This window comes from Euleptes europaea, chromosome 20 (genome assembly GCF_029931775.1).
Source record: "Euleptes europaea isolate rEulEur1 chromosome 20, rEulEur1.hap1, whole genome shotgun sequence".
NCBI classification, from domain to species: domain Eukaryota; kingdom Metazoa; phylum Chordata; class Lepidosauria; order Squamata; family Sphaerodactylidae; genus Euleptes; species Euleptes europaea.
This window is the reverse complement of record NC_079331.1, coordinates 8,453,641-8,480,556: the sequence shown is the minus strand read 5'-3', so window position 1 is coordinate 8,480,556 and position 26,916 is coordinate 8,453,641. Positions and strand designations below refer to the sequence as shown.

The 26,916-nt window shown below is 46.8% G+C and overlaps 1 protein-coding gene across 1 annotated transcript in view; it reads right to left on the bottom strand.

The window, feature by feature from the left end:
- MYO5A (myosin VA) overlaps positions 1 to 26,916 on the bottom strand; it is a 98,711-nt gene that overhangs the window by 30,989 nt on the left and 40,806 nt on the right. Inside the window, exons 6-19 of the mRNA XM_056865934.1 lie at positions 26,496 to 26,639; positions 24,856 to 24,937; positions 23,813 to 23,920; positions 21,356 to 21,462; positions 20,126 to 20,391; positions 18,459 to 18,540; positions 11,232 to 11,372; positions 10,430 to 10,555; positions 7,942 to 8,025; positions 3,834 to 3,992; positions 2,776 to 2,873; positions 1,537 to 1,623; positions 1,336 to 1,444; positions 3 to 214 (exon numbers count right to left, since the gene is read on the bottom strand). Of these exons, the coding sequence (XP_056721912.1) occupies positions 3 to 214; positions 1,336 to 1,444; positions 1,537 to 1,623; positions 2,776 to 2,873; positions 3,834 to 3,992; positions 7,942 to 8,025; positions 10,430 to 10,555; positions 11,232 to 11,372; positions 18,459 to 18,540; positions 20,126 to 20,391; positions 21,356 to 21,462; positions 23,813 to 23,920; positions 24,856 to 24,937; positions 26,496 to 26,639 (1,805 nt within the window). The remainder of the gene's footprint in view (positions 1 to 2; positions 215 to 1,335; positions 1,445 to 1,536; positions 1,624 to 2,775; positions 2,874 to 3,833; positions 3,993 to 7,941; positions 8,026 to 10,429; positions 10,556 to 11,231; positions 11,373 to 18,458; positions 18,541 to 20,125; positions 20,392 to 21,355; positions 21,463 to 23,812; positions 23,921 to 24,855; positions 24,938 to 26,495; positions 26,640 to 26,916) is intronic.

Here is a 26,916-nt window from a genome sequence, read left to right as displayed (position 1 = left end):
ACCATCGCGCCTGGTATCCTCTGACATATCTCTGAATGGTGATAGCCGCCTTCCTCATGCGGAGGTACTTCTTCCTCATCAGCCACCCCCGGATGGTCTTCTGGATACGGACACAAGCGGCTCTCAGCTTGTCGGACCTTATTTTTTCCAAGTAAGCCACCTGGCCGGCGCGGAAAAATATTTTTGTCTTCCCAAACTGGTACTTATCCTGGTCCTATTTTCAAAAGGAAATGTACAATCAGTGAAAAACTGGAGAAGACATTGGTTTTAAAAAAGTAAAAGTAAAAGAAAAGCGCAGTGACATCAGAATTAGCAAAGAGACAAGAATGTAGCCCCAACAGTAAATGTTGGGGACGAAATATAGGAGTAGGTTTTTAAAAATCCTATTATATCCTGTAGTTTTATAGAATTGAATTATTTAGAAAAATACAGAATGTTAAGAAATAAAATACCTGGACTATGGAGCATTATATTGAAACACAAAGGGTTCCCCCCACCCCCCACATCAAGAAATTCAAGGTGGCATTATCTACTCAGCTTGAGGCAATTCATACTAAAAATTATTGGCATTTTTAAAAGAAAGCTGTATCACACCATTAGGTGCTGATGTATTCTCTTACACAACGTTTGTTATTGTTTTGTATTTATATGCTTTTGACTGGTTCCAGTATGTTAGTTTTTATGGATTCATGTAAGCAAAAATAAGGAAGTAATGCATTAAAAACAAAACAAAAAAGCCCAAACAGAAAGCTGTTCAGGATCCCCCAATTGTTGACAGCAGCAGCAGCAGCAGCAACAGCAGCAGAAGAAGAAGACAGAAGAGGAGGAAGAGGAGGAAGAGGAGGAGGAGAAGGAGCTGGTTTTTATATGCCGACTTTCTCTACCACTTAAGGGAGACTCAAACCGGCTTACAATCACCTTCCCTTCCCTTCCCCACAACAGACACCCTGTGAAGTAGGTGGGGCTGAGAGAGTTCAGAGAGGGCTGTGACTAGCCCAAGGTCACCCAGCTGGATTCACGTGCAGGAGTAGGGGACACAAATCCAGTTCACCAGATTAGAGTCTGCCGCTCACGTGGAGGAGTTGGGAATCAAACCCAGCTCTCCAGATCAGAGTCCACCGCTCCAAACCACTACACCATGCTGGCTCTCCACAAAACAACAAAACATCCCACAAAGTATCCCACAAAACAAGAAAAGGGGATCTACTTTGGAACATTCCGCTATCCAATTTGCCAGTATAGATTATCAAAATCAATCGATCGGTCTGTAGGTCCAAGTCGTTTTGGAAAGTTTTGCACACATTACAGATACTAAAAGCACCGTAACGTTACTACCAGAATCAGCTTCTCCAAGACATTTTTACACGTCTGCTTCCTGTCCCCGAGGACGTCTTTCTGTTTCATCAGGACACGGTAGCGGCTGAAGAATTCTTGGTACGTCCACCTAATTCCAAGAAGCAAGGGGGTGTTAGTCGAGCCGAAAAAAAAGCCCTCTCTCTGTTTTCCCCCCGAACGTCTTGACTCCCACAGGCTTACCTCGAGGGGAAACCTGCAGCGCTAATTCGGATGGTTTCCAGTACGCCGCAAGCTCGAAGCTGTTGTACGGTTCGCTTTTCGTCAAACCTATACATAAGAAGATTGAAAAGAATGTGCATTATGCTAAGGCAGGATTGGGACTTCCATTCGCAGGGGGCAAGTCCCATTATTGCGCTTTCAGAGGTTGGATTTAAGACATTTAAAGGACTGGCAGAAATGTCTATAAGATCCTGTGTTCTCGTTGTTTCAAGATTTATTAGACATAACGACATAAGATCGCAGTACATTCTCCCCATACTGTCATCCTTTCCTGGGAGATTGGAAGAAGCTAAAGTTTCCCTTCTCTTAGCAGACTCCTCTCAGGAGATAACCACTCAAGTAGCCAAATTTTGCCTCCGGTCTAGTGGGATTCGTAAACGGCTGACTGAAAACCTTTCCCCATAGAAGATCTTTCCTCCTCTTCTTCAAATAATCTCTCCCAGAATCATCAACTTTTATTATTTTATTATTTTAACCTAACTTTGATTTTTATTCAGAGCTGATGTTATATCGAAATAAACTTGATTGATTGCTAAGAATCTGTCTTCTAGATTGGAACCTCTGGTACAGTTCCACAGGTCATCATCATTATCATCATTCCTTTATTGGCATAAAAACATAATACAGAAGGGTACAAAAGGAATGGAGATATTAAAAAGTGCTCTTTATAGAATAGCTAAAAGACAGTTACATCGAATAGCGCTGTTTGTTAATACTGCCATCTAATTACAGTATTTTTCCGTGTATAAGACGCCCCCATGTATAAGACGATCCCTATTTTTTGAGCCCAAAATCAAGGGAAAAAAGGGTCGTCTTATACATGGGGGCGTCTTGGAAAAATACGGGCAGGGAAGACAGCGGGGCCCATGGGAAGGCTTCCCATGGGCCCCGCTCTGTTCCCCGCCCGTATTATTCTGTGTATAAGATGACCCCCCAATTTTTAAGTAAACTTTTAAAGAAAAAAACATCATCTTATACATGGAAAAATACAGTGACTGTTTGGCAGGCTTTTAAAACAAACTTTAAAAACTGTGCCGCCGTCTCCAATATATGGGGCAAACGATTGTTCAATAAATAGGAAAAGTTAAAAGAATCTGAGACATTCTGTCTATTAACCAACAGGGAGTTCCACAGGTCTTTCCTACAAAAGAAGGTCACAGACTGGGGGCATTACTTTATGTAACGCGCACACCAACTCACATGAATGGGAACTTGAAGTCGTTTGGCTTAATACACCGCACGTAGTGTGGAGTTGTGGCGTTCAGGGTCTCCATCAGGAGCTGCAGAGAATTTCGGAACTATGACAAAGGAAACAAAAGAAAACTGAGAAAGAAGAACAGAGCATCGTTCCCTGGGCTCAGAGTCTCGTTCTGCAGGCTGCAGAACTCCTCAGCCCAGAAACCTGAAAGTACATTCCAGGCAAACATAAGCCACAGCACTAAATAATGTAGTACTACTCATGGTCTGCATCTTCCATATTGATTGAATAGATTTGCTCAGGATTTATTTCGATCTTCCAGGAAGTCAAGTATCCCAATACTTAGTGATGTTTTACTGCCAGGCGCTACCGTCTGTCTGGGCCAGATGGCAGCTAGTCAACGAAATATCTCAATTTGATGAATGACGAAGATTAAACTAGACGAACTGCTCCGTAAACCCTTACGGCATCTCTTCCCTCTTCCTGCCCTAGAGCATAAGGGCAGAGCTACACGCTCCATAGTTGCACAGGGTTAAAAGGGGAGGCTGCAGTAATGGTAGAAACTAATAGAAATGAAATGAAATGAAAAAGAAGAAAGAGAAAGAGGTGGAGGAGGAGGACGAGGAAGAGAAGGAAGAGGAGGAGGAGAAAGAGAAAGAGAAGAGGGAGGAAGAAAAGGAAGAGAAGTGGGAAGAGAAGGAGAAGAAGGGGAAGGAGAAGGGAAGGAGGAGAAGGAGAGGAGGAGAAGGAGGAGTTGGTTTTTATGTGCCGACTTTCTCTACCTTTTAAGGAGACTCAAACCGGCTTACAATCTCCTTTCCTTCCTCTCCCCACAGCAGACACCCTGTGAGGTAGGTGGGGCTGAGAGAGCTCTAAGAGAACTGTGACTAACCCACCAGGCTTCATGTGAAGGAGTGGGGAATCAAACCCAGTTCTCCAGATTAGCCTCCGCCACTCATGTGGAGGAGTGGGGAATCAAACCCAGCTCTCCAGATTAGAGTCTGCCATTCTTAACCAGTGCTCTTAACCACTACACCATGCTGGCCGATGCCCCACCAACCTGATGCCCCACTGTTTTCTTGTGTTCCTTGCTTGCCGGGGCCGTCTTAGACTTGGTGGGTTTAACAGCTGCCCGAGACAACGGTGTGCGGCCAGAGGATGTTGCCGAAGTGGGGCTGGTGGCCTTCACGTCCCGAAACAACTCGGACAGCATCTTCAGCTGGTTCAGACACAGGGGATAAAAAATGCCACCTCTGAGTTAAAAAAGGGCGGGCGCTCCAAAGGGAAAAGGCAACAAAAAGGAAGAACCACAAGGGAAACGGGAAGTCGTCTCAAACAAGGTCGCGTTGGAAGCTTTATCAGGCTCCGCTGCCTAATCTGAAAAGTTGTGGGAGGAATTCGGCCTCTAATTCAGCCAATAACAAAGTCAAGGTAAATATGCATACCTTCTTCTTTTACCTGCAGTCATTACTTCTTCCGTCTTAAGGTTCCCATCTATCAAAGGCTTTTTTGGTTGCTTCATTTTACATGCTCCCTTTGGCGGAACTTCACAGTAGGTTTGCAGGGATCCCCCCAGAAGCAGAGATAATGCGCATGGGCGGCTCAGACAGAGGGGTAAATCTCCCACTTTTCTCCCTGCAATCTGTATGCTAAACCCAGAGTTTCCCTGCTATTTCCCGTCCTGGCAATTTATCCTTACCGATCTGCGGATTACTATCTTTCAAACATCCTTTCAGGTAATGACAGAAAGGTTACAGAGCTGTTGTTAAATACATTTCTGCAGCTCTGAACATTTGTGCCAAAGTATTGTCTTCTTCTAGGGCAGATTTCAATTTTAATTTTTATGCACAAATATATATTTTGCTCTGAATGTATTAACTCTCTTTATATTAACGTATTTTCCATATTAAACGTAGTTTTATAATCTCATGAACACATGAAGCTACCTTATACTGAATCAGACCCTTGGTCCATCAAAGTCAGTATTGTCTACTCAGACTGGCACCGGCTCTCCAGGGTCTCAGGCTGAGGTCTTTCACATCACCTACCTGCCTAGTCCCTTTAACTGGAGATGGCGGGGATTGAACCTGGGACTTTCTGCCATACCAAGCAGATGCTCTACCACTGAGCCACAGCCCCACCCCATCTCCTTGTGTAATCGAGACTCAATGGCTACATTTAGAGTCTCCAACAACCAATGGGCTTCTGGGACATTTTCCTTGAATAAAGTGACAGAAAACCTTCTTCACAGAGATCAAACAATATTTACCTGAGCTCAAATTAGCGGCACAGATGTTACATACGTGGTCTCCTAACTACATTTATGAACATTACAGTCAAACCAGGCCAAACAGAAATTTGAGACAGCATGCTGTAGACCAGGGGTGTCAGACATAAGGCCCATGGGCCGGATGCGGCCCCTTGAGAGATCTTATCCGGCCCGGGAGCCAGTTGAGGCAGGCCCCCCCACTCTTGATCTGTGTGAGGCATGGCCCAGCCAAGTGACATTTATGTCATATCCGGCCCCTGTAACAATGGAGTTCGACACCCCTGCTGTAGACAGTGAAGCATCGCAAGACCCACATAATGGTTTCATCAATGGAGTATGCTGAAGTTGCTTTTGCCAGCAGTCACTTCAGTCGTGCTTATTCCTAAATTGGAAATGTTGATATTCCAATATTCTCCCTTGCTGGGTAAAGGGGTCCCCCCCTCAATTGTGGACTGCGGGACATAATGGCGCGACCATGCAATCGCATTCGATCACCGAGGAAAAGTGGATTCAGGCAGAGCACAATTGCATTCATGTGTCTAAAAGAGGTCTTACAGAATCGAAACATGCCAACTGAGGAGAAAAACAAATCAAGATAACAAACCAATCCACAAGTCAGGGAAACAAAGCACATACCAGGTCAAGCTTGGAGTTGCAGAAGGGTTGCTAACAATATAAATGGGCCACCTCTTTGGATCTTTTGCTAATACATGACAAGGGCAAGAAAGGAAAGTGAGCTGTATGTGGGGCATGCTTTGGCAGGCAGGGCTGAAATTTGTAAGGCCATTCGGAGAAGCACATTTGTAAGGCCATTCAGAGAAGAAATTTGTAAGGCCATTCGGAGAAGCACATTTTCGCCTGGCACTTTACACCATGTTCACATGCTCAGGTGTAAAAATTTTCACCGTTGTGGTGCTTGCAAATGCCAGAAATCTTGTATACAGTCCCAGGAAGGCCTCACGGTAAACGAGGCTTACTGAAGCATTAACCGTGTACAGGAAGGCACCTAAAAATGTGTCCATACCAACCCTCTTGTCGTATGTCACCGCACTGCCCTTTTAGCCTTCTCTTCAAATATTTCAAGTCTCACATGACCATCTTCCTGCCAGAATCGCAGACTTGGGTGTTTTTCTTTTTAAATTAAAAAGAATACTACGTTTGCAAGACCTGCATCTATGCAATTGTACACACACCCTCAATTATATGCACTGTGCCAAAAAAGTGGGGAAGGGGGCTTGAAACGGAATTGCAAAGTAGCTGGTTTTAATTTCGACTACAAGAAATTAATGAACGGTCTCTAAGTGAATGAGTTCAAATCTTCCGTTTTTTAAAACCAGAATGATACAAAAGAATGACAGAGGTGCACAATATCCAGGAACGAGGACAATCAGTCCCAACAAAGACAAAAAATGCCCATAAAATATCCACATGTTGACTGTTTAAGAGTCACAAAAGATGACAAATCATGGAACGTGGTCCAGAAGACACCAGTTTTTTTTTTACAGTAGCAGAATCATACGAACACTGCCGGTGTGGACACACCGTCGGTGATCAAAATTTTAAACAATGGTTTCAAGATTACCTTCTGGAGAAGGAGGTGGATGATGAAAAACAAGGCAGATAAATAAGAAGTCAGAAAGCTAATGCATACAGCCATCTATTTAGGTAATCTTAAAAAATAAAGAAGAAACTGGAAAAAAATAAGGCATTTGCACACCACCACAGCCCCTTTCTGCTTCCAAGCCTTCATGGTTGCTTTAACACCATTAACAATAAAATCCAAATAAAAATTACTTTAAATATCAATTGAAACACAAATTCAAATTAAAAGAAACAGCAACAACATGACAACTATAAGAAAAAACTCATTCACTGAACACTCAGGAAAACAAAACAGTTTTGAATCAGCAAATGAATGTTTCGGGGGGGGGATATGTCACAATTTGAGTCTTGCCCCTCTCCTTGGTCACCCCCACACCTAAGGAGAGGAGGGCACTGTAAAGAACTAGCAAGTAAATACACGAGAAGGCATATCCTTCGGATGCCCTGGCCCCAATCTGTTTAGCATTTCACAGATTAAAACCAGCACTTTGAATTGTACCTGGAAGTTTAGCAAAAAGCCACTGGGAGACTTTTCAACACTCTTGATATATGGCAGGTCCCAAGTAAGAACCTGCCCGCTGTATTCTGAACCAGCTGATATTCCAAACAGCTCTGCAAAGGCCTCCCAACATATAAGTCATTACAGTCATCCAACCTGATGGTATGGAAGCACAGGTAACTGTGGAAAGGTTGTGGCAGCTGGTGCGCCAACCAAAATTGGTGAAAGGCAGTTTGCGCCATGAATGGCACTTGGGTATCTAAAGCTAGGCCCAGATCTAATAGCAATCCTAAGCACCAAATGTGATTGGGAGGGTAGGGCGGCAGAAACCTGGATTTTATGCTGTTTAGAGGGTAGTAAGACCTCATTATGAGCCCCGTGGCGAAGAGTGGTAAGCTGCAGTACTGCAGTCCAAGCTCTGCTCACGACCTGAGTTCAATCCCGACGGAAGTCGGTTTCAGGTAGCCGGCTCAAGATCGACTCAGCCTTCCATCCTTCCGAGGTCGGTAAAATGAGGACCCAGCTTGCTGGGAGTAAAGGGAAGACGACTGGGGAAACCACCCCATAAACAAAGTCTGCCTAGTAAACATCGGGATATGACGTCACCCCATGGGTCAGTAATGACCCGATGCTTGCACAGGGGACCTTTACCTTTTTTTAAGACCTCATTGTGGTGTGCTGATCTAGCAAGGTCATTTTGATACTATAACATTAGATACTATAACATTTCAAGCACAAATATCATACATGAGCGAGCCAATATTCTTTAGCATAAAGGGGGGAAATCTCTATACTAACCTTACTTGATTTTAGAACTTGGATTTGTTCTTCATACACGGTGTCTTTGTTTTTTTCCAAAAACCCTTCACACTGATACTCCACCTGGAAAGACAAGTATCTACTTTTACAAGACAACAAAGTGTGTGCATGCGCGCGTGTGTATATAATGATAAAAAGTCTTCCATTAGAACAAAAACACCTCCTGTAATATCTGGGGAAACTCATGTAAGATCACCAACCTTGCAGAGATTTAAATATAGATGCCACTTTCGAGACAGCCTACTGTTCCAAATGGCAGGCGAGCTTTGCTACTGAGGTATTTGGACACCGCTAATAAGGTTTCGACACAAAGTGTGGATTCTATAATGTAATTTATTCACCTTATGATGCAGCATAGGTGAAAGTCAGACCTCCTAAAGATACTTGAGATTCAGACTAGACCTAAAGCCAGGAGTTCCAGGACCACAGCTCCTAAGTGGTTTTCCTTTTCTGAACAGCAGTCACACGAGGCCTCTGTTCAAACTTGGACTGCAAGATGAGGGAGGGGAAGGGGGCTATAGCCCTTCATCCTCTGCATTGTTTTCTTGGCTAGCCCAACCCTCGCTTGAGGCATGTGCATGGAGGAGAGCAATTAAGCTTAGGTTTAAGTTGCCTGACGACAATCTCCTGTCCCAGGCGGGGTTTCTCCATCTTACTCTTAAGGACCCGGCCCCCAACCCCTGGCTGAATCTGTTAGCGGAAAAACTAAAAGTACTGGGACTCCCAATCTCTACTCCCTCTGACAACCTGGTTCCATCTCATTTAGCAGCAATCTTGAAGAGACTGAAGGAGTTAGATTGGGCCAGTACGGTTGGGAGGGCCAGACGTACTTGCTCCGGTCTGGTCTTGGGACTCCTTCCACCAGAGAAGCTTCCAGAGTTCCACTTTACTGTTTCAATCTTCTCACATCGTCGGGCTCTCCTTAAAGCACCTTTAAATGCTTTTCCATCCATGGTCATGTTGGGCAGATATACCGGGATACCTTTTCCGGACCGTCTCTGACCATGTAACACGGGCGAAATTGAAACGTTGGACCATCTGATGCTCCGCTGTCCTCACTGGTCTCAAGACAGAGATGCTCTTATTGCTCCAATCCTCACCAGCTTGAACCTCCCTCCACATGCCTGGGTGTTGCCTTTTTTGCTTGGCGACTCAATCAATGGTGCAGCCACATTGAATGTTGCCCGCTTTTTGGCCAGAGTGGCTGCTCTTAAGAAGAAAGAACTCCCAAAGCCTTCCTCTGGCAACTTTTAGTCAGTTCGCTCTGCCCCCAGTTTATTTTAGCTAGGAATTTTACTTATTGGGCTGACGCCTAATTTTTAGCACTGTTAACGTAAGATTGTATTATCCTTATTATGTTTACTATGTATTATGCTTCCTACCCTCCCTCATCTTCCCTTCCCTTCCTTTCCTCCTCCCTTGGTTCAAGACTGCGGTCATAGAACTAATAATATATTATTATTGTTGTTTTCTTGGCTAAAAACCGCTCCACAAACCTGTTTCCCCCAGGGGGACATGCGATCTGCACAACGCTTGCACATTCGCCCCTCCTCAAAATGGGGCAAACATTAGCTGTATGAGGCTATTTACACTCAGGAACATTGAACACATGAAGCTGCCTTATACTGAATCAGACCCTTGGTCCATGAAAGTCAGTATCGTCTACTCAGACCGGCGGCAGCTCTCCCGGGTCTCAGGCAGAGGTCTACTCACATCACCTACTTGCCTGGTCCCTTTAACTGGAGATGCCGGGGACTGAACCTGGGACCTTCTGCATGCCAAGCAGATGCTCTGCCACTGAGTCATGGCCTAGCCCCATGAAGCTGCCTTATACTGAATGAGACCCTTGGTCCATCAAAGTGGCTCTCCAGGGTCTCAGGCCGAGGTCTTTCCCATCACCTACTTGCCTAGTCCCTTTAACTGGAGATGCCGGGGATTGAACCTGGGAACTTCTACATGCCAAACAGATGCTCTACCACTGAGCCTTGGCCCCTGCCCTCCCCTCCCCTCATTACATAGGGGGAAGGTATGTAGCCTTCCTCCACCACATTGTGATCCCAGTTCAGTTACTGTTTAGACTGGATAAGCCACTTAGGAGGGCTGATCACAGGATTACCCGCATCGCATCTAGTGTGACTCTAGGACAGTGGCAATTCCCTCCACCAAAACAGGCTGCAGCTACACAAATCTACGCAAAAGCCCTTTAGACATAATTAAATTGGCAGCCCTCCTCTGTACGACTTACAGGTCATTGCCTAAAGTCTTGATGCTCCCTCACCGAAATACTGGATGATTCAACCTCAAATTAAAATTCTCCAGCGTGAACCGCGGCTAAAAATCCATTTTAAAAGGTCTTTAACATGCAGCTAAATGGGATCAACAAGGTAACGACAAGCCAGCCTGGTTAAAAGAAGCGTTCAGCATAAGGACCACCGTACCTGGTCAGGCACAAAACAGGCACCCTTACCTTGTCTGCGAAGTGCTGGATGATGAATGCTTTGTTTGACAGCCGGGGCTTCTCAAAAAGCGCGGTTTTATTCAAATGAGTGTTGTACAATTTCTGGGCCCAGCTATTATCAGAACCTTTAGGCATCTAAAAAGGGGGGAAGTCAAGTATCTTTTAACAACCTGCCGTTACTCTGAAATGAATGAAGCCAACAGCCAGTTTTCAGGTAAAGGGGGGAAATCCTGCCATTTCTGGCATTTAAGTTTATTTGCATTCCAGACACAAATGTGAATGGGTTAGCAACTTGTCGTGTTGATGATCACACAAACAGAATGATGATTCTCATTTGTAAATGCTACTTTAAATATCTATCTGCACACCATTACATATTAGGAAGAGCGATATTTCCATTCTTAGAATGGAATCTATGTCCGACAAAAACAATGAACTCCCTCATATGGAGGATTTGTTCACACAGTGCATTTCTTGTCTACAGGAGCAAGGGGAAATAAATAAATAAACAAACAAACAACAGGAAAACCTGTATGTAGGAGACAAAAAAAACACACACCCCTAAACAGACATAATGAGCAAAATAAATATTGCCCGTGCCCTCAAGAGTTTTTGATTACAATTTATGTCAAAATTCAGTGCTACAGAGTGAAGCAGAATAATGGACACAGTGGGTTGAATTTCCCACCTCCACCAGGGCAAGGCTCCTCGCTCAGCAGAAGGGAATCACAGGATCCAACACATGGTTTTTAACTGTGGAGCCAAAGCCTGTGCAGCGTCGAGAAGAACTCGAGGTCATCTGAACTCCTACCTTGCATTCCTCATCCAGCAGATCCAGAATGCCCAATTTGGCCTCTATCAGGTTGATACACGGCTGATTATCATAGAAATCAATCAAGGTCCACGGAATTTGTTCCCGCATGTATTCTTCTTGTTCCAGCTTGAAGACGTGCTGTGGGGTGGGGGGGAGAAATGCAGCTGTCAGAGCAGGTTTGCTGGCTTTGAACTTGATTCCCCCCTTTGTAATTCATCTGTAACTTTTGGTTAAATGTACCAGTCGAGCCAAATAACTTACTAAGTGGGGAATCAAAGTGGATGAAAGAATCGTTCTCGGTATAATCCGTCCCAAGTAAAAGTTATTTAAGAAGGGTTTTTTTTAGCGCATGAACATATAAGGTTATAAATCTAAGAAAATATGCATTGGTTGATGCATAAGAGTGTAATGCTCAGTAGGGTTGCCAGGTCTCTCTTCACTACCGGCAGGAGGTTTTGAGGACAGAGCCTGAGGAGGGCAGGGTTTGGGGAGGGACTTCAGTGCCATAGTGTGAGAGATCCCCCTCTCTGAGTTTGCTTCTCCAAATCAGTTGCTCAGACGTTGATACAGAAACAATAGATTTATTGAAGCCTTCAGGAGATGAGACAGGCACAGGTAGAAAGTTGCAAGTGAGGGGCTATACGGGTTTACAGAATATATTGACTCCAGGGCACTGGGGCACTGGGGTTCACACTTATTGTTATGGGAAGTTACAAGCTTGGCATAATACAAAACATCAGACGGATCCCAGGAAGTCTGGTGCGGCTATCACACTTCCAAGGCCGCACCGGCCTGAGGGAGTACTGGCAGGAAGAACAGCGGGGGGGAAGATACATGGGCCATCAGGCCTGGCGCCTGAGACCAGAAGGTGTGAACTGCTTTTACGAGTTCACTGATAACACCGCAGGTGATGGAAAGCAGAGACACAAAGACAGAGACCCTCACATTCTGCCCCCCTTAAGGCCCCCCTCCGAGAGGACGAGGCTTATCGGGATAAGCGAGGTGGAATTCTCGGACCAAGCGAGGAGCTGCCATGTGGGGTGCGGCCACCCATTCGTCATGAGCGGAGCCAAGGTTTTTCCAGCGAACAAAGTAAAACAGTTTCCCTTTCTTCCATTTGGAATCTAAAACCTTGGATATTTCCAAATGGGTATCCCCTCCTACTACGGTAGGAATCTCATGAGCGGGAGGGGGGTGGAACTGGGGAGCTGCTACATAAGGTTTGAGGAGGCTTATATGGAAGACTGGATGAACTCCCTTGAGAGTCTTAGGGAGACTCAGTTCCACGGTAACCTCGTTGATTACTCTGGTAATGGGGAAAGGTCCTACATAACGGTCGCTCAGTTTTTTGCAGGGGCGAAGAGAGCGGAGGTTTTTGGTGGACAGATAGACTTGCTCCCCCACCTTGAGTTCCCATCCCGGAGACCGGTGTTTGTCTGCTTGTTCCTTGTACTTGCTTTTTGCCCTTTCCAGATTTTTGAGCAACCATGGCCAGGTGGATTTAACCACCTGAATCCACTCCTGAAGATCAGGGGTAGACTGGAGCTCTGGCGAGACGGGGGCAGAACCGAAAGGGCCAAAATCCGTCCCGTATATAACTTGGAAGGGACTAAAGCCGGTAGAGGAATGAGGCGCATTGTTGTACGCATATTCGGCAAATGGCAGCAGGTCGACCCAGTCGTCCTGGTGGAAATTTACATAGCAACGCAAATAACATTCTACTACCGCATTTACTCGTTCCGTTTGACCATCCGTTTGGGGGTGATAGGCGGAAGAAAGGCCCTGTTCCTCCACTCCCATTAACTTTAGGAAAGCCCGCCAGAATTTGGCAACAAACTGGACCCCCCGGTCGGAGAGGACCTTCCTCGGGATCGAGTGTAGCCTGAGGACGTGCGTGATGAACAGTTTAGCTAAGCCCTGGGCTGAAGGAAGACCTGCACATGGAACGAAATGAACCTGTTTGGAAAAGAGGTCTGTGATAACCCAGAGAACCGTTTTCCCCCGACTTGGAGGTAGGTCGGTGATAAAATCCATGGCGATGACTTCCCAGGGACGGGAGGGGTTCTCAAGCGGTTTGAGAAGCCCCGGGGGTTTTCCCATCCGTTTCTTGGCTGTGGCGCAGGTGGGGCAGCTGCGCACATACAACTCTACATCAGATCTCATACCGGGCCACCAGAATTGCCTTCGAACCAGGTGAAGCGTTTTTATGAAACCAAAATGACCCGCTAGCCTGGCCCCATGTACAAGTCCCAATACTTCTTTGCGAAGGGAAGATGGGACATATAGTTTCCCCCCTTGCACCCACCAAGTGTTGGTTCGTTCCAAGCCAGTGGGGAGGAGATGGTGCTCCTCCTCCTGTAAGGAGGCGTCCCGGAGTCGCTGTTGGAATGCTTCCGGGATACCTTTGAGCGTAGGGGGGGTCTCCGGTTGGCGGGCTTGGGATCGGGTGGTGACGGCCAAGCCAGGGACTTCCCCTCGCTGTTCGGGAGTGAACAGGGAGTCGACGGGGCGATCGAAATCGTTGCGATACTGGGGAAGTCGTGACAAAGCATCAGCTAGGGCATTTTCTTTGCCAGGGACATGTTTGAGGGTGAACCGGAATTTTGCAAAAAATTGGGCCCACCGAATTTGTTTGGCATTGAGTTTTCTAGCTCCCTTGAGAGCCTCAAGATTCTTGTGATCTGTGCACACTTCGAACGGCAGCTCGGCCCCCTCTAAGAAGTGTCTCCATATGGTAAGGGCATGTTTGACCGCTGCTGCCTCCTTCTCCCAAATGGCCCAGTTGATTTCGGACTGGGAAAACTTCTTGGAGAAGTAGGCGCATGGCCTCAACCGTCCCCCCTCATCCCTCTGCAATAGGGCCCCGCCCATGGCTACATCCGAGGCATCCACCTGCACCACGAAGGGCTTGGTGCAATCCGGGTGAGCCAAAACGGGTTCGGATGAAAAAAGTAGCTTTAAACGTTCAAAAGCTTGCTGGCACTGGGGAGACCATTGCAGACGGGCTGAGGGGAGTGCGGCGCTAGCCCCCCTGTCCTTGGTACGCAACAGGGCAGTGAGGGGAAGCGCAACTTGGGCAAAGTTGGGAATGAAATTCCGGTAAAAGTTGGCAAACCCCAAAAACTGTTGAAGTTGGCGGCGGGTAGTGGGGGTTTCCCAGTCCCGCACCGCCTGGACCTTGGCGGGGTCCATTTCCAACCCTTGGTGGGAAATCACATACCCCAGAAATGTAATAGAAGGTTGGTGGAATTCACACTTGGACACCTTAGCATACAGTTTGTGCTCCCGCAGCCGCTGGAGCACTTCTCGCACTAGGCGCACATGTTCTTCCATGGTCTCAGAGTAAATAAGAATGTCATCGAGAAATACCACCACCCCCCGAAACAGTAAATCATGCAAAACTTCATTAATTAATTGCATAAAGACACTCGGAGCCCCCGAAAGTCCGAACGGCATGACCAGGTACTCAAACATCCCAAAACAACTGGAAAAGGCCGTTTTGGGTTCGTCTCCTTCTTTGATGCGAATGCGGTGGTAGGCTTCTACCAAGTCCAGTTTGGTGAAGATTCGGCCCTCCTTTAATTGTGCTAGAAGGTCAGGAATAAGAGGGAGGGGGTAAGCATTAGACTGGGTGACTGCGTTCAGTCTGCGAAAGTCAATACACAGTCTTAAATCTCCCGTCTTTTTCTTTACAAAGAAAGCTGGGGCTGAATAAGGAGCCTTGGAGGGGCGTATGAAACCCCTCGCCAGATTGACATCCAGATAGTCTCGCAATACAGTCTTTTCACTAGGGCTCATGGGGTAAACCTTTCCCTTAGACAGTTTGCCTTCCCCTACAATCTCGATGGCACAGTCCGTTTCTCTGTGGGGAGGCAGTTCGTCGCACTCTCTAACATCGAAAACATCAGTAAACTGCGAGTACTCAGAGGGTAATTGAGGAGAGACTGGGGCGGGGGACCCTACCAGTGCGGCGGCTGGAGTTCTGAGTACCCGTTCCTTGTCATGCAACCCACAGGGGTTTTCGGGGAAGGAAAGCACCCGTTTAACCCAATCAATGGAGGGATTGTGTCCCCTTAACCAGTTCATCCCTAACACCACAGGGGTTACAATAGGGGCGATGGTGAAATACAACCGTTCCCAATGTTCCCCCACGGACATAATCACGGCTGCAGTTCTGTGGGTCACAGGGCCCCGTTTAAAGTCACTCCCGTCCATTTGGGAAAAACGGAGGGGTCCCGGAAGCCGCTTGCGCCGGACACCCAACTTCTTGGCAGTTTCCTCATTTATCATGGTGCGGGCACACCCCGAGTCGACCAACGCGGGGACCTCTAACGGGGGACCCCCTTTGGGTAGGGACAGATGAACACGCACAAATACATTGTCCTCTTGGGCGCTTACCATCGGTGGAGCTCCTTGCACAACGATAGGGACGGTCTGCTGCGGAGCCCCCTCTACAGCAGACCGACGGCGTTTTTTGCCGGCTGTTCCCACTCTTCCTCCTCGCTGGAAGAGGGGGACGGGGTGGTGGCTTCCGGGGAGCCGTCCGAATCAAAGACGGTATTTGTAATCCGGGACCCCGATGGGACCGTAGAGTCGGATGCCCCATCCTGGGGGCGCGCGTGGAGAGCGGAGGGTGCGCCGGAGCGCCGGCTCAGTGGTCCACTTCTGCGGCGAGGCTGGCTGTCGGCGGCCGGTTTCGTCGGCTCGGCCTGGGTTTGGCGGGGGGGGGTCGGACGGCCTGAGCGAGAGGGGCATTGCGATGCAAAGTGACCCTTTCCCCCGCAGATCAGGCAGACGCCGGCCTCGAACCGCTTGCGGCGTTCCGCGGCCGAGAGACCCCCGCCACCCCCTTGCCGGAGTTCCCGGCCACGGTCACCTCGGGGCCTGGGGTCTCGCCCAAGCCGTTGCTTGGACAAGTTCAGGAGTTGTTTGCGATTCTCGATGTCAGCAGCATGGCGAACCCAACCTTCCACATCCGGGGGGTTCCCTTGCATGAAGGCCCAATGTTGGAGGTCTGGGTTGAGACCCTCCCTGAAACATTGTACCAAGGTAGCTTCACTCCAGTCCAGAATTCGGCTAGCCAGTGACTGGAACTCACTTGCATACTGCGCCACCGACTTAGTCCCTTGGCGCAGTTGCATCAGGGAGGCTTTAGCCCGCTCACCCAGAGTCGGGTCCTCAAAACGGTTTCGGAGTGCTACCATGAACTCGTCCAGGGTTCGCAGCACCGGCGAGCGGAGTTCATACTGCAACACCATCCAGGCAGCCGCCTCCCCTTGCAGTAAGGAAGCCACGTACTGCACCCGGGACTCCTCCGAAACGAAGGTTCGGCCTTGTTCCCGCATAAAAATGTCTACTTGGACCATAAAAAAGGTCAACTGGTCTCCCGACCCGTCATACGTGACTTTCAGGTCCCGACGGGCCGGGGGGGCAGGGGTTGCGGGCGGAACTACCGGCGCCCCGTCTGGGGGAGCACCGGCTGGAGGTTGCAACTTCAGCGCATCTAGGGTCGTGGCCATCTCACCCATTACGCGTTGCATGGTCTCCATCTGCTCCTGCATAGCCCGGCGGTCTTCCTGCCACTGCTTTCGTTCTTCCTCCATGAGGGCCTCTTTGCGGGCCGGGTCCCCTTCGAGTCCCGTGCTGGGGAAGGCCAACCGGCGATCCTTCGCCGCAGTCCGCGAGAGCGACCAGCCCTTGGGAGAGTCCAGCCAATAAGTAAGCCCCCGGGGACGTCCGTCCCGATCTTGGTCGGGTGCGCGACCCTTCGGTTTCTTTGGCTTGGCTCCCTCCTCCTTCGGGTCCGGCTTCTCCGGCTCGTCCGGTTCCTTGGGGGCATCGGGGTTAGGGGTGGTGTCCTCGTCGGCTGACATTCTGTCCAAAGCGGTACAGCTGCAGTCCGAGAGGCAAGGACTTGCAACTTAATGTGAGAGATCCCCCTCTCTGAGTTTGCTTCTCCAAATCAGTTGCTCAGACGTTGATACAGAAACAATAGATTTATTGAAGCCTTCAGGAGATGAGACAGGCACAGGTAGAAAGTTGCAAGTGAGGGGCTATACGGGTTTACAGAATATATTGACTCCAGGGCACTGGGGCACTGGGGTTCACACTTATTGTTATGGGAAGTTACAAGCTTGGCATAATACAAAACATCAGACGGATCCCAGGAAGTCTGGTGCGGCTATCACACTTCCAAGGCCGCACCGGCCTGAGGGAGTACTGGCAGGAAGAACAGCGGGGGGGAAGATACATGGGCCATCAGGCCTGGCGCCTGAGACCAGAAGGTGTGAACTGCTTTTACGAGTTCACTGATAACACCGCAGGTGATGGAAAGCAGAGACACAAAGACAGAGACCCTCACACATAGAGTGGCAACTGGACTCTATGGCCATTTTCTCCAGGGGAACTGATCTCTATCGGCTGGAGATCAATTGTAATAGGAGGAGATCTCCAGCTGGTACCTGGAGGCTGGCAACCCTAATGGTCAGGAAGGAACAGCTCCCCCAATATCCTGTTTGATAACATTTAAGAAAACTATGCAACAGGACAGAAGTAGAACCTCAGGCAACACCTCCAGCTTCTATGCTATTTTCTTTCTATTTCTAGTTTTCTATTTTCTATTTAGTTACAAAGAAAATTTGTTATTATTATCATTATTATAATAATTATTCTGCAAGGGAGTTCAGCACTGCCGTTTCCAGGAGGACGCTTTGTAGACAAGATTCTTTGTACATTAGTCTAGTTTCTTCCCAAGATGTGCTGCTGAGTTTGTCTTTCTTTGCACCAATTCAGTGCCTGTGCAGTCTGTACGCACAGTATGGGAATTGCTGTGGGGTAAATCTAGGGTTGCCAACCTCCAGGTACTATCTGGAGATCTCCTGCTATTACAACTGATCTCCAGCCGATAGAGATCGGTTCACCTGGAGAAAACGGCCGCTTTGGCAATTGGACTCTATGGCATTGAAGTCCTTCCCCTCCCCAAACCCCACCCTCTTCAGGCTCCGCCCCAAAAACCTCCCGCCAGTGGCAAAGAGGGACCTGGCAACCCTAGGTAAATCAGCTGGCTCTGAAAGGCTCCACCACACTGCTTTAAGGGGCACGCTGGAGATATATCCTAGGAAGCACAGCTGGTGAGGACACACCCATAACCCGAAGGATCCAGTTAGCAAAAACTGTAGGTGGGGCAGACCACACAGATAGACAGGGCCGCTGTTTCTCACTTACCATGTTGAATTGCTGCTGCAGTTTCTCATTGGCATAATTGATACAGAATTGTTCAAAGCTGTTGATCTCAAATGTTTCAAACCTGAAAAAACAAAGTAGTAAAGAGAATGGCTTGGCAGCTTTTGCTATGTAGTATCAAATTTATTAAATTTTCAATCAAATTTACTAATACAGTCAACTGACCAATCACATGCCAACACATCAAAATTTCCAGTCTCAATCGTTTTGAACCGCACAATCACAGACTGCCCGAACAAACAAAGGTGTAAGATCAATAAAAACAACCCCTGGTTAAAATTATCACCTTAAAATTAATAAAATTGTAAAATATTCTAACAATCATTCTCTAATAAAGTTCTGCATATTTTAATAGCAACAGTGCAGAACTTGGCAGTTTGGAGAGTAAACTGAGGATCTTCTCCTAATAGGAGCTATGTAGTAAAAATCCAGTTATGACAACATGTGGTAAGGGAAAGGGGCTTAGAAAGGCTGGCCGCAATACTTGTCGAATTGGAATATTGCCAGCAAGACGAAACCAGGATCATCAAGCGAGGGACAACAGAGGCTACCAATGAGATAACCATAAAATTAATCCCCCTGAAATATAATGTGAAGCTTTGAAAATATAAGCTCTCAGGCTGGTCTGCGTACTCCCATGTGAGACTGCACAGAAGACACGAAGATGAGAAATAGTTATTCCAGACTCTAGGCCAGAAATTCCTTCTCATTACCCCAAACCATTTGGGGCTCTGCTTGCAGGATCTTGGATGAACTCTTCCTTTCTGACCATTGCACTGTCATTCATCAGGTGATAACCATCTTCAAATACATGAAGGGCTGTCATGTAGAGGAGGGTGCCGAGTTGTTTTCTGTTGCCCCAGAAGGTTGGATCAGAACCAACGGGTTGACGTTAAACCAAAGCAGCTTCTGCTAGACATCAAGAAGAATTTTCTAACAGTTAGAGCGGTTCCTCAGTGGAACAGGCTTCCCTGGGAGGTGGTGAGCTCTCCTTCCCTGGAAGTTTTTAAGCAGAGGCTAGATGGCCATCTGTCAGAAATGCTGATTCGATGACCTTAGGCAGATCATGAGAGGGAGGGCATCTTGGCCATCTTCTGGGCACGGAGTTGGGGTCACTGGGTGTGTGTGGGGGAGGTAGTTGTGAATTTCCTGCATTGTGCAGAGGGTTGGACTAGATGACCCTGGTGGTCCCTTCCAATTCTATGATTCTAGCTAATGACATGAATAAGACCAGACAATCAAGGCTATCAGCTTCTCAGCTGCAGAACTGAACAGATGCAATTTCCACACTCTTGCCTTCCACCGCAGTGGCAGGTCTTTATTCCCAGAGTATCTCAACGCCAAGGGAATCTAACCTGGACAGCATACCGACATCCACAACATTCACACCAGTTTTAGCAAACAGTAGTCTAAAATTTGCACGTGCCAAGATGCTGTTTAATGGCTGAATACATGAACTGAAAAGGATCCCTGATATGATGTCAGGCTATGAACATTTCCTCCTGTCTGGTGTTTAATCAGTGATGGCACATTCACACATGCAAGCAGCCCTCCCCCTTGATGCTTCAACCGCCCCGAGAAGCATCACCATGCTGGATGAAGTGACCGCTCACAGATTTTATTCCTTGATCTCAAGGGACAACACTCACCCATAGATGTCCAAGACGCCAATGAAAGAGTGCTGCTTCAGGGTCGAATGCAGGGCTTTGTTCACGTGATCTACAATCCAGTTGAAGAGATTCGCGTAGATGAGCTTGGCAAGAGCATCCCTGGCGTTGGTGGCCTGCAGTTTGGAAATTGGCTTGATGTAGGTCTCAGTAGCTGTAGCGAGCTTCCTGTGGCAAAGCCAGTGAGCCATCTGTTCGTACTCCACTCCCATGAGATCGCAGAAGATGCTGAGGGGTTCATGCTTGGGCTACAACAACGAAAATCATTTCCTTAGGTTTGAGATCCCAAATTTTTCTGCCAGCAGCACCTCTGTTAATAATTTCCCAATGGGAAGTAGTTTTAGAAGTAGTCCATATGAATAGTGGTCCTTGTTTTTAAATGAACACAAAGAAAGTGTCTGGTAAAACAGGTGGGTGATGTGAAAGACCCCAGCCTGAGACCCTGGAGAGCTGCTGCCAGTCTGAGTAGACAATACTGACTTTGAGGGACCAAAGTTCTAATTCAGAAGAAGGCAGCCTCATGTGTTTATGTGTTCAAAACACATTAGTCCCCATTAGAATTCTCCTATTCCCACTTGCCAGGGTCAGTGTTGACTTCAGGATTTATCGGAGGTTAATCGGGCATCTAGAAAAGTAAACAGAATTTCTACCCAAGCTCCTGAAGTATCACAAGATTGCCTTCCGATAGCCATGAGACAACAAAAAACCACTTTTACTTCCTGCAAGGTTCTTCCAAGCAAGACACACTTTTCTTCAAAAAGACATTGTTCTTTTAAAGGGGTCTGTTGTGAACTGGTATGAAGAATGAACACATGAAGCTGCCTTATACTGAACCAGACCATCAAAGTCAGCATTGTCTACTCAGACCGGCAGCACCTCTCCAGGGTCTCAGGCAGAGGTCTTTCACATCACCTACTTGCCTAGTCCCTTTCACTGGAGATGCCGGGGATTGAACCTGGGGCCTTCTGCATGCCAAGCAGATGCTCTACCACTGAGCCACAGCCCCTCCCCAATGCTCGTACGAAGACATAAAAGGGAAGAAGGTATCTGAAAAAGATTTTTGCAGGGTTGAAAGGAGAGGGTTCAGAACAGCAGAGAAAGTGACAATTGGTTGAATGCTTGCAGCACAGCTACAGGAGTACAACCCCAAACCCAGCCAAGGCGATCGAAGACTTTTTATATACAACATTTCTAATCTGGTTCGGAACTCACTGGTATTGTACAGCTGTCAGCATCTCGAGATGTGAATGCCACATTGCCCAGGTGAAGAATAGCAGCAAGGACTTGGAAAATTCCCATCTGATAGGAATCAGAGATACCTGGTGGGGGAGGGAGTGAGGATGCATCAAAACACCTTTCTAAAGGCAGCAACACAAAGAGCAATAACTGAAGACATCTTAACAAGCATAACAAGGAAAACAAAAAGCTGTGGCCATTACAGAACAAAGGGGTAATCACTCACACCCGTCTCTCAGTGCAGATGTTCAAACATGCACGTTGAACCATCCCATTATGGAGGGAATCTAACTCTCAGCTGCCAAGCTACGGTGTCCGAATTTCCAGTGCCACCAGTACTGTGTTTATGCCACAAATTGTACAGGTAAGTTCTGATATTTAAGAACATAAGAATATAAGGAAAGCCCTGCTGGATCAGACCAAGGCCCATCAAGTCCAGCAGTCTGTTCACACAGAGGCCAACCAGGTGCTTCAAGGAAGCCCACAAGCAAGTCAACTGCAGCAGCATCCTGCCTGTGTTTCACGGCACCCCATATAATAGACATGCTCACAAGAACATAAAAGCCCTGCTGGATCAGACCAAGACCCATCGAGTCCAGCAGTCCGTTCACACAGTGGCCAATCAGGTGCCTCTAGGAAGCCCCCAAACAAGACAACTGCAGCAGCACCATCCTGCCTGTGCTCCACAGCACCTAATTTCAAGAGCACTGCTTAACTACCAACCACGCCACCTGACTGTGCATTCGTCAGCTGTTCCCCCAGGACCAATCCCTGTCCGGCAGGCCTTATAAAGCCCCAGCCTCAGGGCTTACTTCTTAAGTGTGTGCATCTCATCCTTTGTGCATCTCATCTTGCTGGGAGAAGCTCCTGCTCTCCCTGCTCGCCTTGGCCTGTTTCTGGTCCTTCTGAACCTTGGGCCTCCATTTGCAAAAGCCGACCCTTGCCTGCCCTGGATTGTGCGGCTGGTCTTTGACCCCGCTGGGCCAGGGTCCCCCACCCCCAGGACCCTGAAGTTTGAATGCTTGTCACCCACATACCATGAGATATGATCGGCTTTTGTATCCGATAGCACCGGGAGACAGATGTGCCATAAAACATTTAGGGCTTCATTAATGGGAACACCCCTAAATCGTTGCTACATCCCATTACGTGGAACGATAAAAGGCTTACTAAATTAGAACTGCCATTCTCCCTGGGAAGCAACATATATCAGAATAATATCACAGGGCAATCATTTATTTAAAAGGTTTAGGAGTCTTTACAGCCAATATAAGCAATTGAATAAATCTATCGCGCTTCAATTAACGTGTGCAGCTCTGATCGGGCTCTCTTATACTTAAGGGCCTATGTGAAAAAGTAAGTGCCGGACTATTAATAAAGGGACCGGCTTGCAACCTAACAAACCTTTTCTTTCCAGTAGGAAAAAAGGAAAACAAGGTGATGCGGAAGAAATTACGAACAAGCCAACATAGTTGATGGAGAGAAGAGATGTCAGGACTTTGCAGGCAAACTACCAAAACACACAGAATACATGTAGTTTTTTTGTTTATGCCAAGCATGTTATGTTCAGCATGTTTATCCTAAGTGGTTGTAAGGGAAAAACACATCAAGGCAAGAAAGAAAGAGAGAAATTTAAACAGGAATGGCAAAGTGTTCCAATGTGACAGCAGAAGAGTGGCTCTTGGTTTTTAAAAGTCTGGGGAGTGTCTTAGCCTTGATGCCGGGAGTTCTACTACTGGATCTTCCCAGCATTTTTAAAAGCTGCTTCACAGGGGCCCCGATTCAGATTAAGACCAGTGTGTAGGAGAGATGGGGTTTTACCCTTCTGCACAGCTCCGTTAGTCAAAGCAACCCCTCCCACAGACACACGCACTCACACATCCTTCATGGTTAACCTTGGAACTGTCTGTTTTCCTTCAAAGACTAATAGAGGCACGTGAGGATTTTCACTTGGTCAAACCCCGCAGAGGTGGAAGTAACCAGCTCCTTCTCCCAAACCACAGCCCCAATCCAGACCAGGACACTGTTTGAAAAAGACCGAGAAGGTCCAACCACAGATGCTGCCAGCGTTACGCCTGTTCTGGCTCTCAATCTATAAGTCTATCTGCCCTGGTCGGGAAAGGGCGGGATAAAAATCTAACAAACAATAATAGTAATTCATTTTGTTAGTGATTGTTGACTTGCACAGGCCGGCCCGGTTTCCCCCTCTCATGAGGCTCCTGACTGTTCTCTTTCCCACCCTCATTTTGGGGGGCAGAGGCACTTTGGGGTGGCTGTGGGAGGCAGGAGGCAGGGATTCTGCATGGGATTGGATCTCATGTATACACTCATCTTTCTAAAATTATTTGCTAAAGAATTCATATCGTACTACCGAGCTGGTAACTACAGTGGCCAATGGTCTCTGAGGAAAAGGGATGCGCTCCTGAGAATTACCTAGCAAAGTGCACGCCCGCCGGGTGTTCAGCATCTCCTTGGTGTCGTCGATCCCGTCGATCACAGGGCTGCCCCCTTGCTTTGTATAATGAAAACAGTTTGCATTCCCTGTTAAAAAACAAACAGTACATACATACCAAGAAGAATTTCACATGCAAGTCTGCGAGTGTTAGCCGGGAAAGACTGGTAACACAAAGTGAGACTTGGAGATTGACGTTACAAGAGGAAATCTGAAGTCGAGAGTTCTTAGGGCTCATCTCCCCCAAGGTCCATGTTTCAAATGAAGGTGTCCTAGGAATTTTCACGGTGAAGATTCAAAGGGTCTGAGATTTGGATGGAAAGGAGGGAAACTAGAGCTCAGCAAGAAGGACTGTGTTTTACATGAAGAATGTCCCAGGTTCAGCCCGGCATCTTCAAGTATAAAGGCAGCAAGAGCCTGGGGCAATCAGAAGACTGCTGCTTGAGACCTTGAAGAACCATGGCTGGTCAAAGTTGACAATTCTGAGCTAAAGGCACAAATGAGTTCACACATCCAAAGGGACCTTATAGGTAAAGGTCACCCATGGGGTGAAGCCACATCCTGACGTTGACTAGGCAGAATATGTTTATGGGGTGGTTTGCCATTGCCTTCCCCAGTCATCTACACTTTCCCCCCAGCAAGCTGGATATTCGTTTTACCGACCTGGGAAGGGTGGAAGGCTGAGTCAACCTTGAACCGGTTACCTGAAACCGACTTCTGTTGGGATCGAACTCAGGTTGCGGGCAGAACTTTTGACTGCAGCACTGCAGTTTAACACTCTGCCCCACGATATGTCTGTATTAATAATGTGACAACTCCCTGTGTGTTCAAAGATAGCAACAGCTTATCACACACACAGGAGTAAGTTTCATTCCTTTTTACAGAGTACAAGTTCCAGGGCATAACCGTTTTAGAAAAGCACATGATCGGTAGAAAACAAAGGTGATTCTTTAACAGCCAACACTTTAGCAAAGGTTTTGTTAACATGCCAAATCATAGAATAAGGTAGATGCAAACTTCATACCTAATCGCAACGTTTTAAATTCGGGCAATGTCGCAGAAGCACAGAGTTGGTAGAAGATATGATAATTCCTCTCCTCTTCTGCCTTCAAAAAAAGAAGAAGAAATATCGGTCATTTCTGTGAAATCGACAACTCCATTTGATAGGTTAGTCAAGAAGTAAATGGAAATTGAAGTAACATGGATCGCATTAGATCTCTAGGAATAAGAAATAATCCACCCAAACACAGTCCTCAGTTCATTTAACCGACCTGTTTACTCCCAAATTTCATCCGGGAAAAGGTCACTGAGGATGAATAAACATGAACAGCTTGAGGTGTAAATGAGCATCAAAATGTACCAACAACCGGGGGGACGGGACGGGACAGGACGTACTAAAGATGAAAGAAACGGGGTGCCACCTCCAGCATTTCCATGTAGCGTATGCTGGGGCAATCAAGAACCCCCTCACCCTTCTGTATTAGCTGCATCCAACACATCCCAAAATAAACACTTTGGGGTTTTTTTTTTTCTTTTCTTAACATGAGAGATTAAACATAAACACTGTAATAGGTCACTGGTCAGATCTCCAGATGCCATTTTTCTTTAAACATAAAAACAAGAGGTGGAGAATTGAGTCGAGGCTGTGGCCTGCCTCAAGATGAAAGGAGTGAGTGCTCTGGATAATAACTGCAAGTGACAGCTGCCAAGTGACAGTTTCATTTTCTGCTCACTCCACACTCCCTTCTCCATGGTCAGGTAAGCTTCCAAGGGTGGGAGTGACATCTCAAACCACAGTTTGTCAAAACCATAGTTTGCAAAACCACGATTTGTTGTTACATCTGAACCCAGAAAAGAGAAGTGTTCCCTGTTCTCCCCCCCCTTCATCCAGGCAGGTTTTCCAATGAAAAGGCAAATACTTCAGTGGAACTATTGTGCAGTGTGTTGCCATTTTTTAGCATTGCTAATGAGATGTACAATGGCCACGCACTCATAGCCAAGCTGCTAGACATCGTTGTTACTTCTATCTGCTGCCATCATAAAATGTTCTCTCTCTCTCTCTCTCTCTCAATTTAAAATTCTCAAAGAGATACAAACAAACATACATACATACTTTCTCAATATACAACGTGAACAGTCTTTCGGGGAGTTCATTTTGAATCAGTACTCATGTCAAACTGAACATTTATTTAATCATTAGTCTACTTAAATCCAATATCCATGTTTGCTCTACTTTCCAAGCTGACTATAAAAGCTATACTTAATATTTAATACTTAATACAGTTCTTTTTTCTGCAATCTATGCTTCACTTTTATTCTTCATCTGCTACTCTAGACTTGATGACATAAACACAATATTTCAGCTACTTTGATATTGGTGTGCTTATATTTATTACTATATCTCCACCCTTCTTTACTAGTATTACTAAATTCTAATTTCTACTTCATATATTCAAAATAAAGTGCCCATTTCTCCTGAAATTCTTCGACCGTTCCCATCATGTTTTCGTGCCCCTCAATCCTCCTCCTCTGTAGCTCACCTAGATGTAAGCACACGACTGTGACACTCCTCCAGAAAACCCAGAACGTTTGCCCTTGTGGTATTATTTTTATAATGCAGTTTCCCACTTTCCCAACCCCAAATAAAATGTACATGCATTGTACCTGGAACACCACTCTTGATTTTTCCAGCAGGTAAGTTCTCATGTTAGCACCAATGATTCGATACCTCTTATCAAAGCCAATTTCAATGTACTTCCCAAAACGACTGCTGTTGTCATTCCGTGTGGTTTTGGCATTGCCAATAGACTGTAAATGAGAGATAAAGGGTTCATTCCGAGGTTTAGGGAACAAAGTTGGTTGTCTCAGGTTCAAAAGCATGGCAGGCACTGGGAAAGTTTTCTGCAATCAAACCTATAGGGGTGAGGTGAGGCTAAGCAGACAAGAATGTAACTGTACACTAAAAGTGGTACTGAACTTAAATCTTAACAGCAGCTCTCTAAAAGCACAAGTTTGGGACAGAATTTAGGCAATAGTGGCAACAGATCTGCAGAAAAGCCTATGTGGGTTTTACAAGCTGATTATT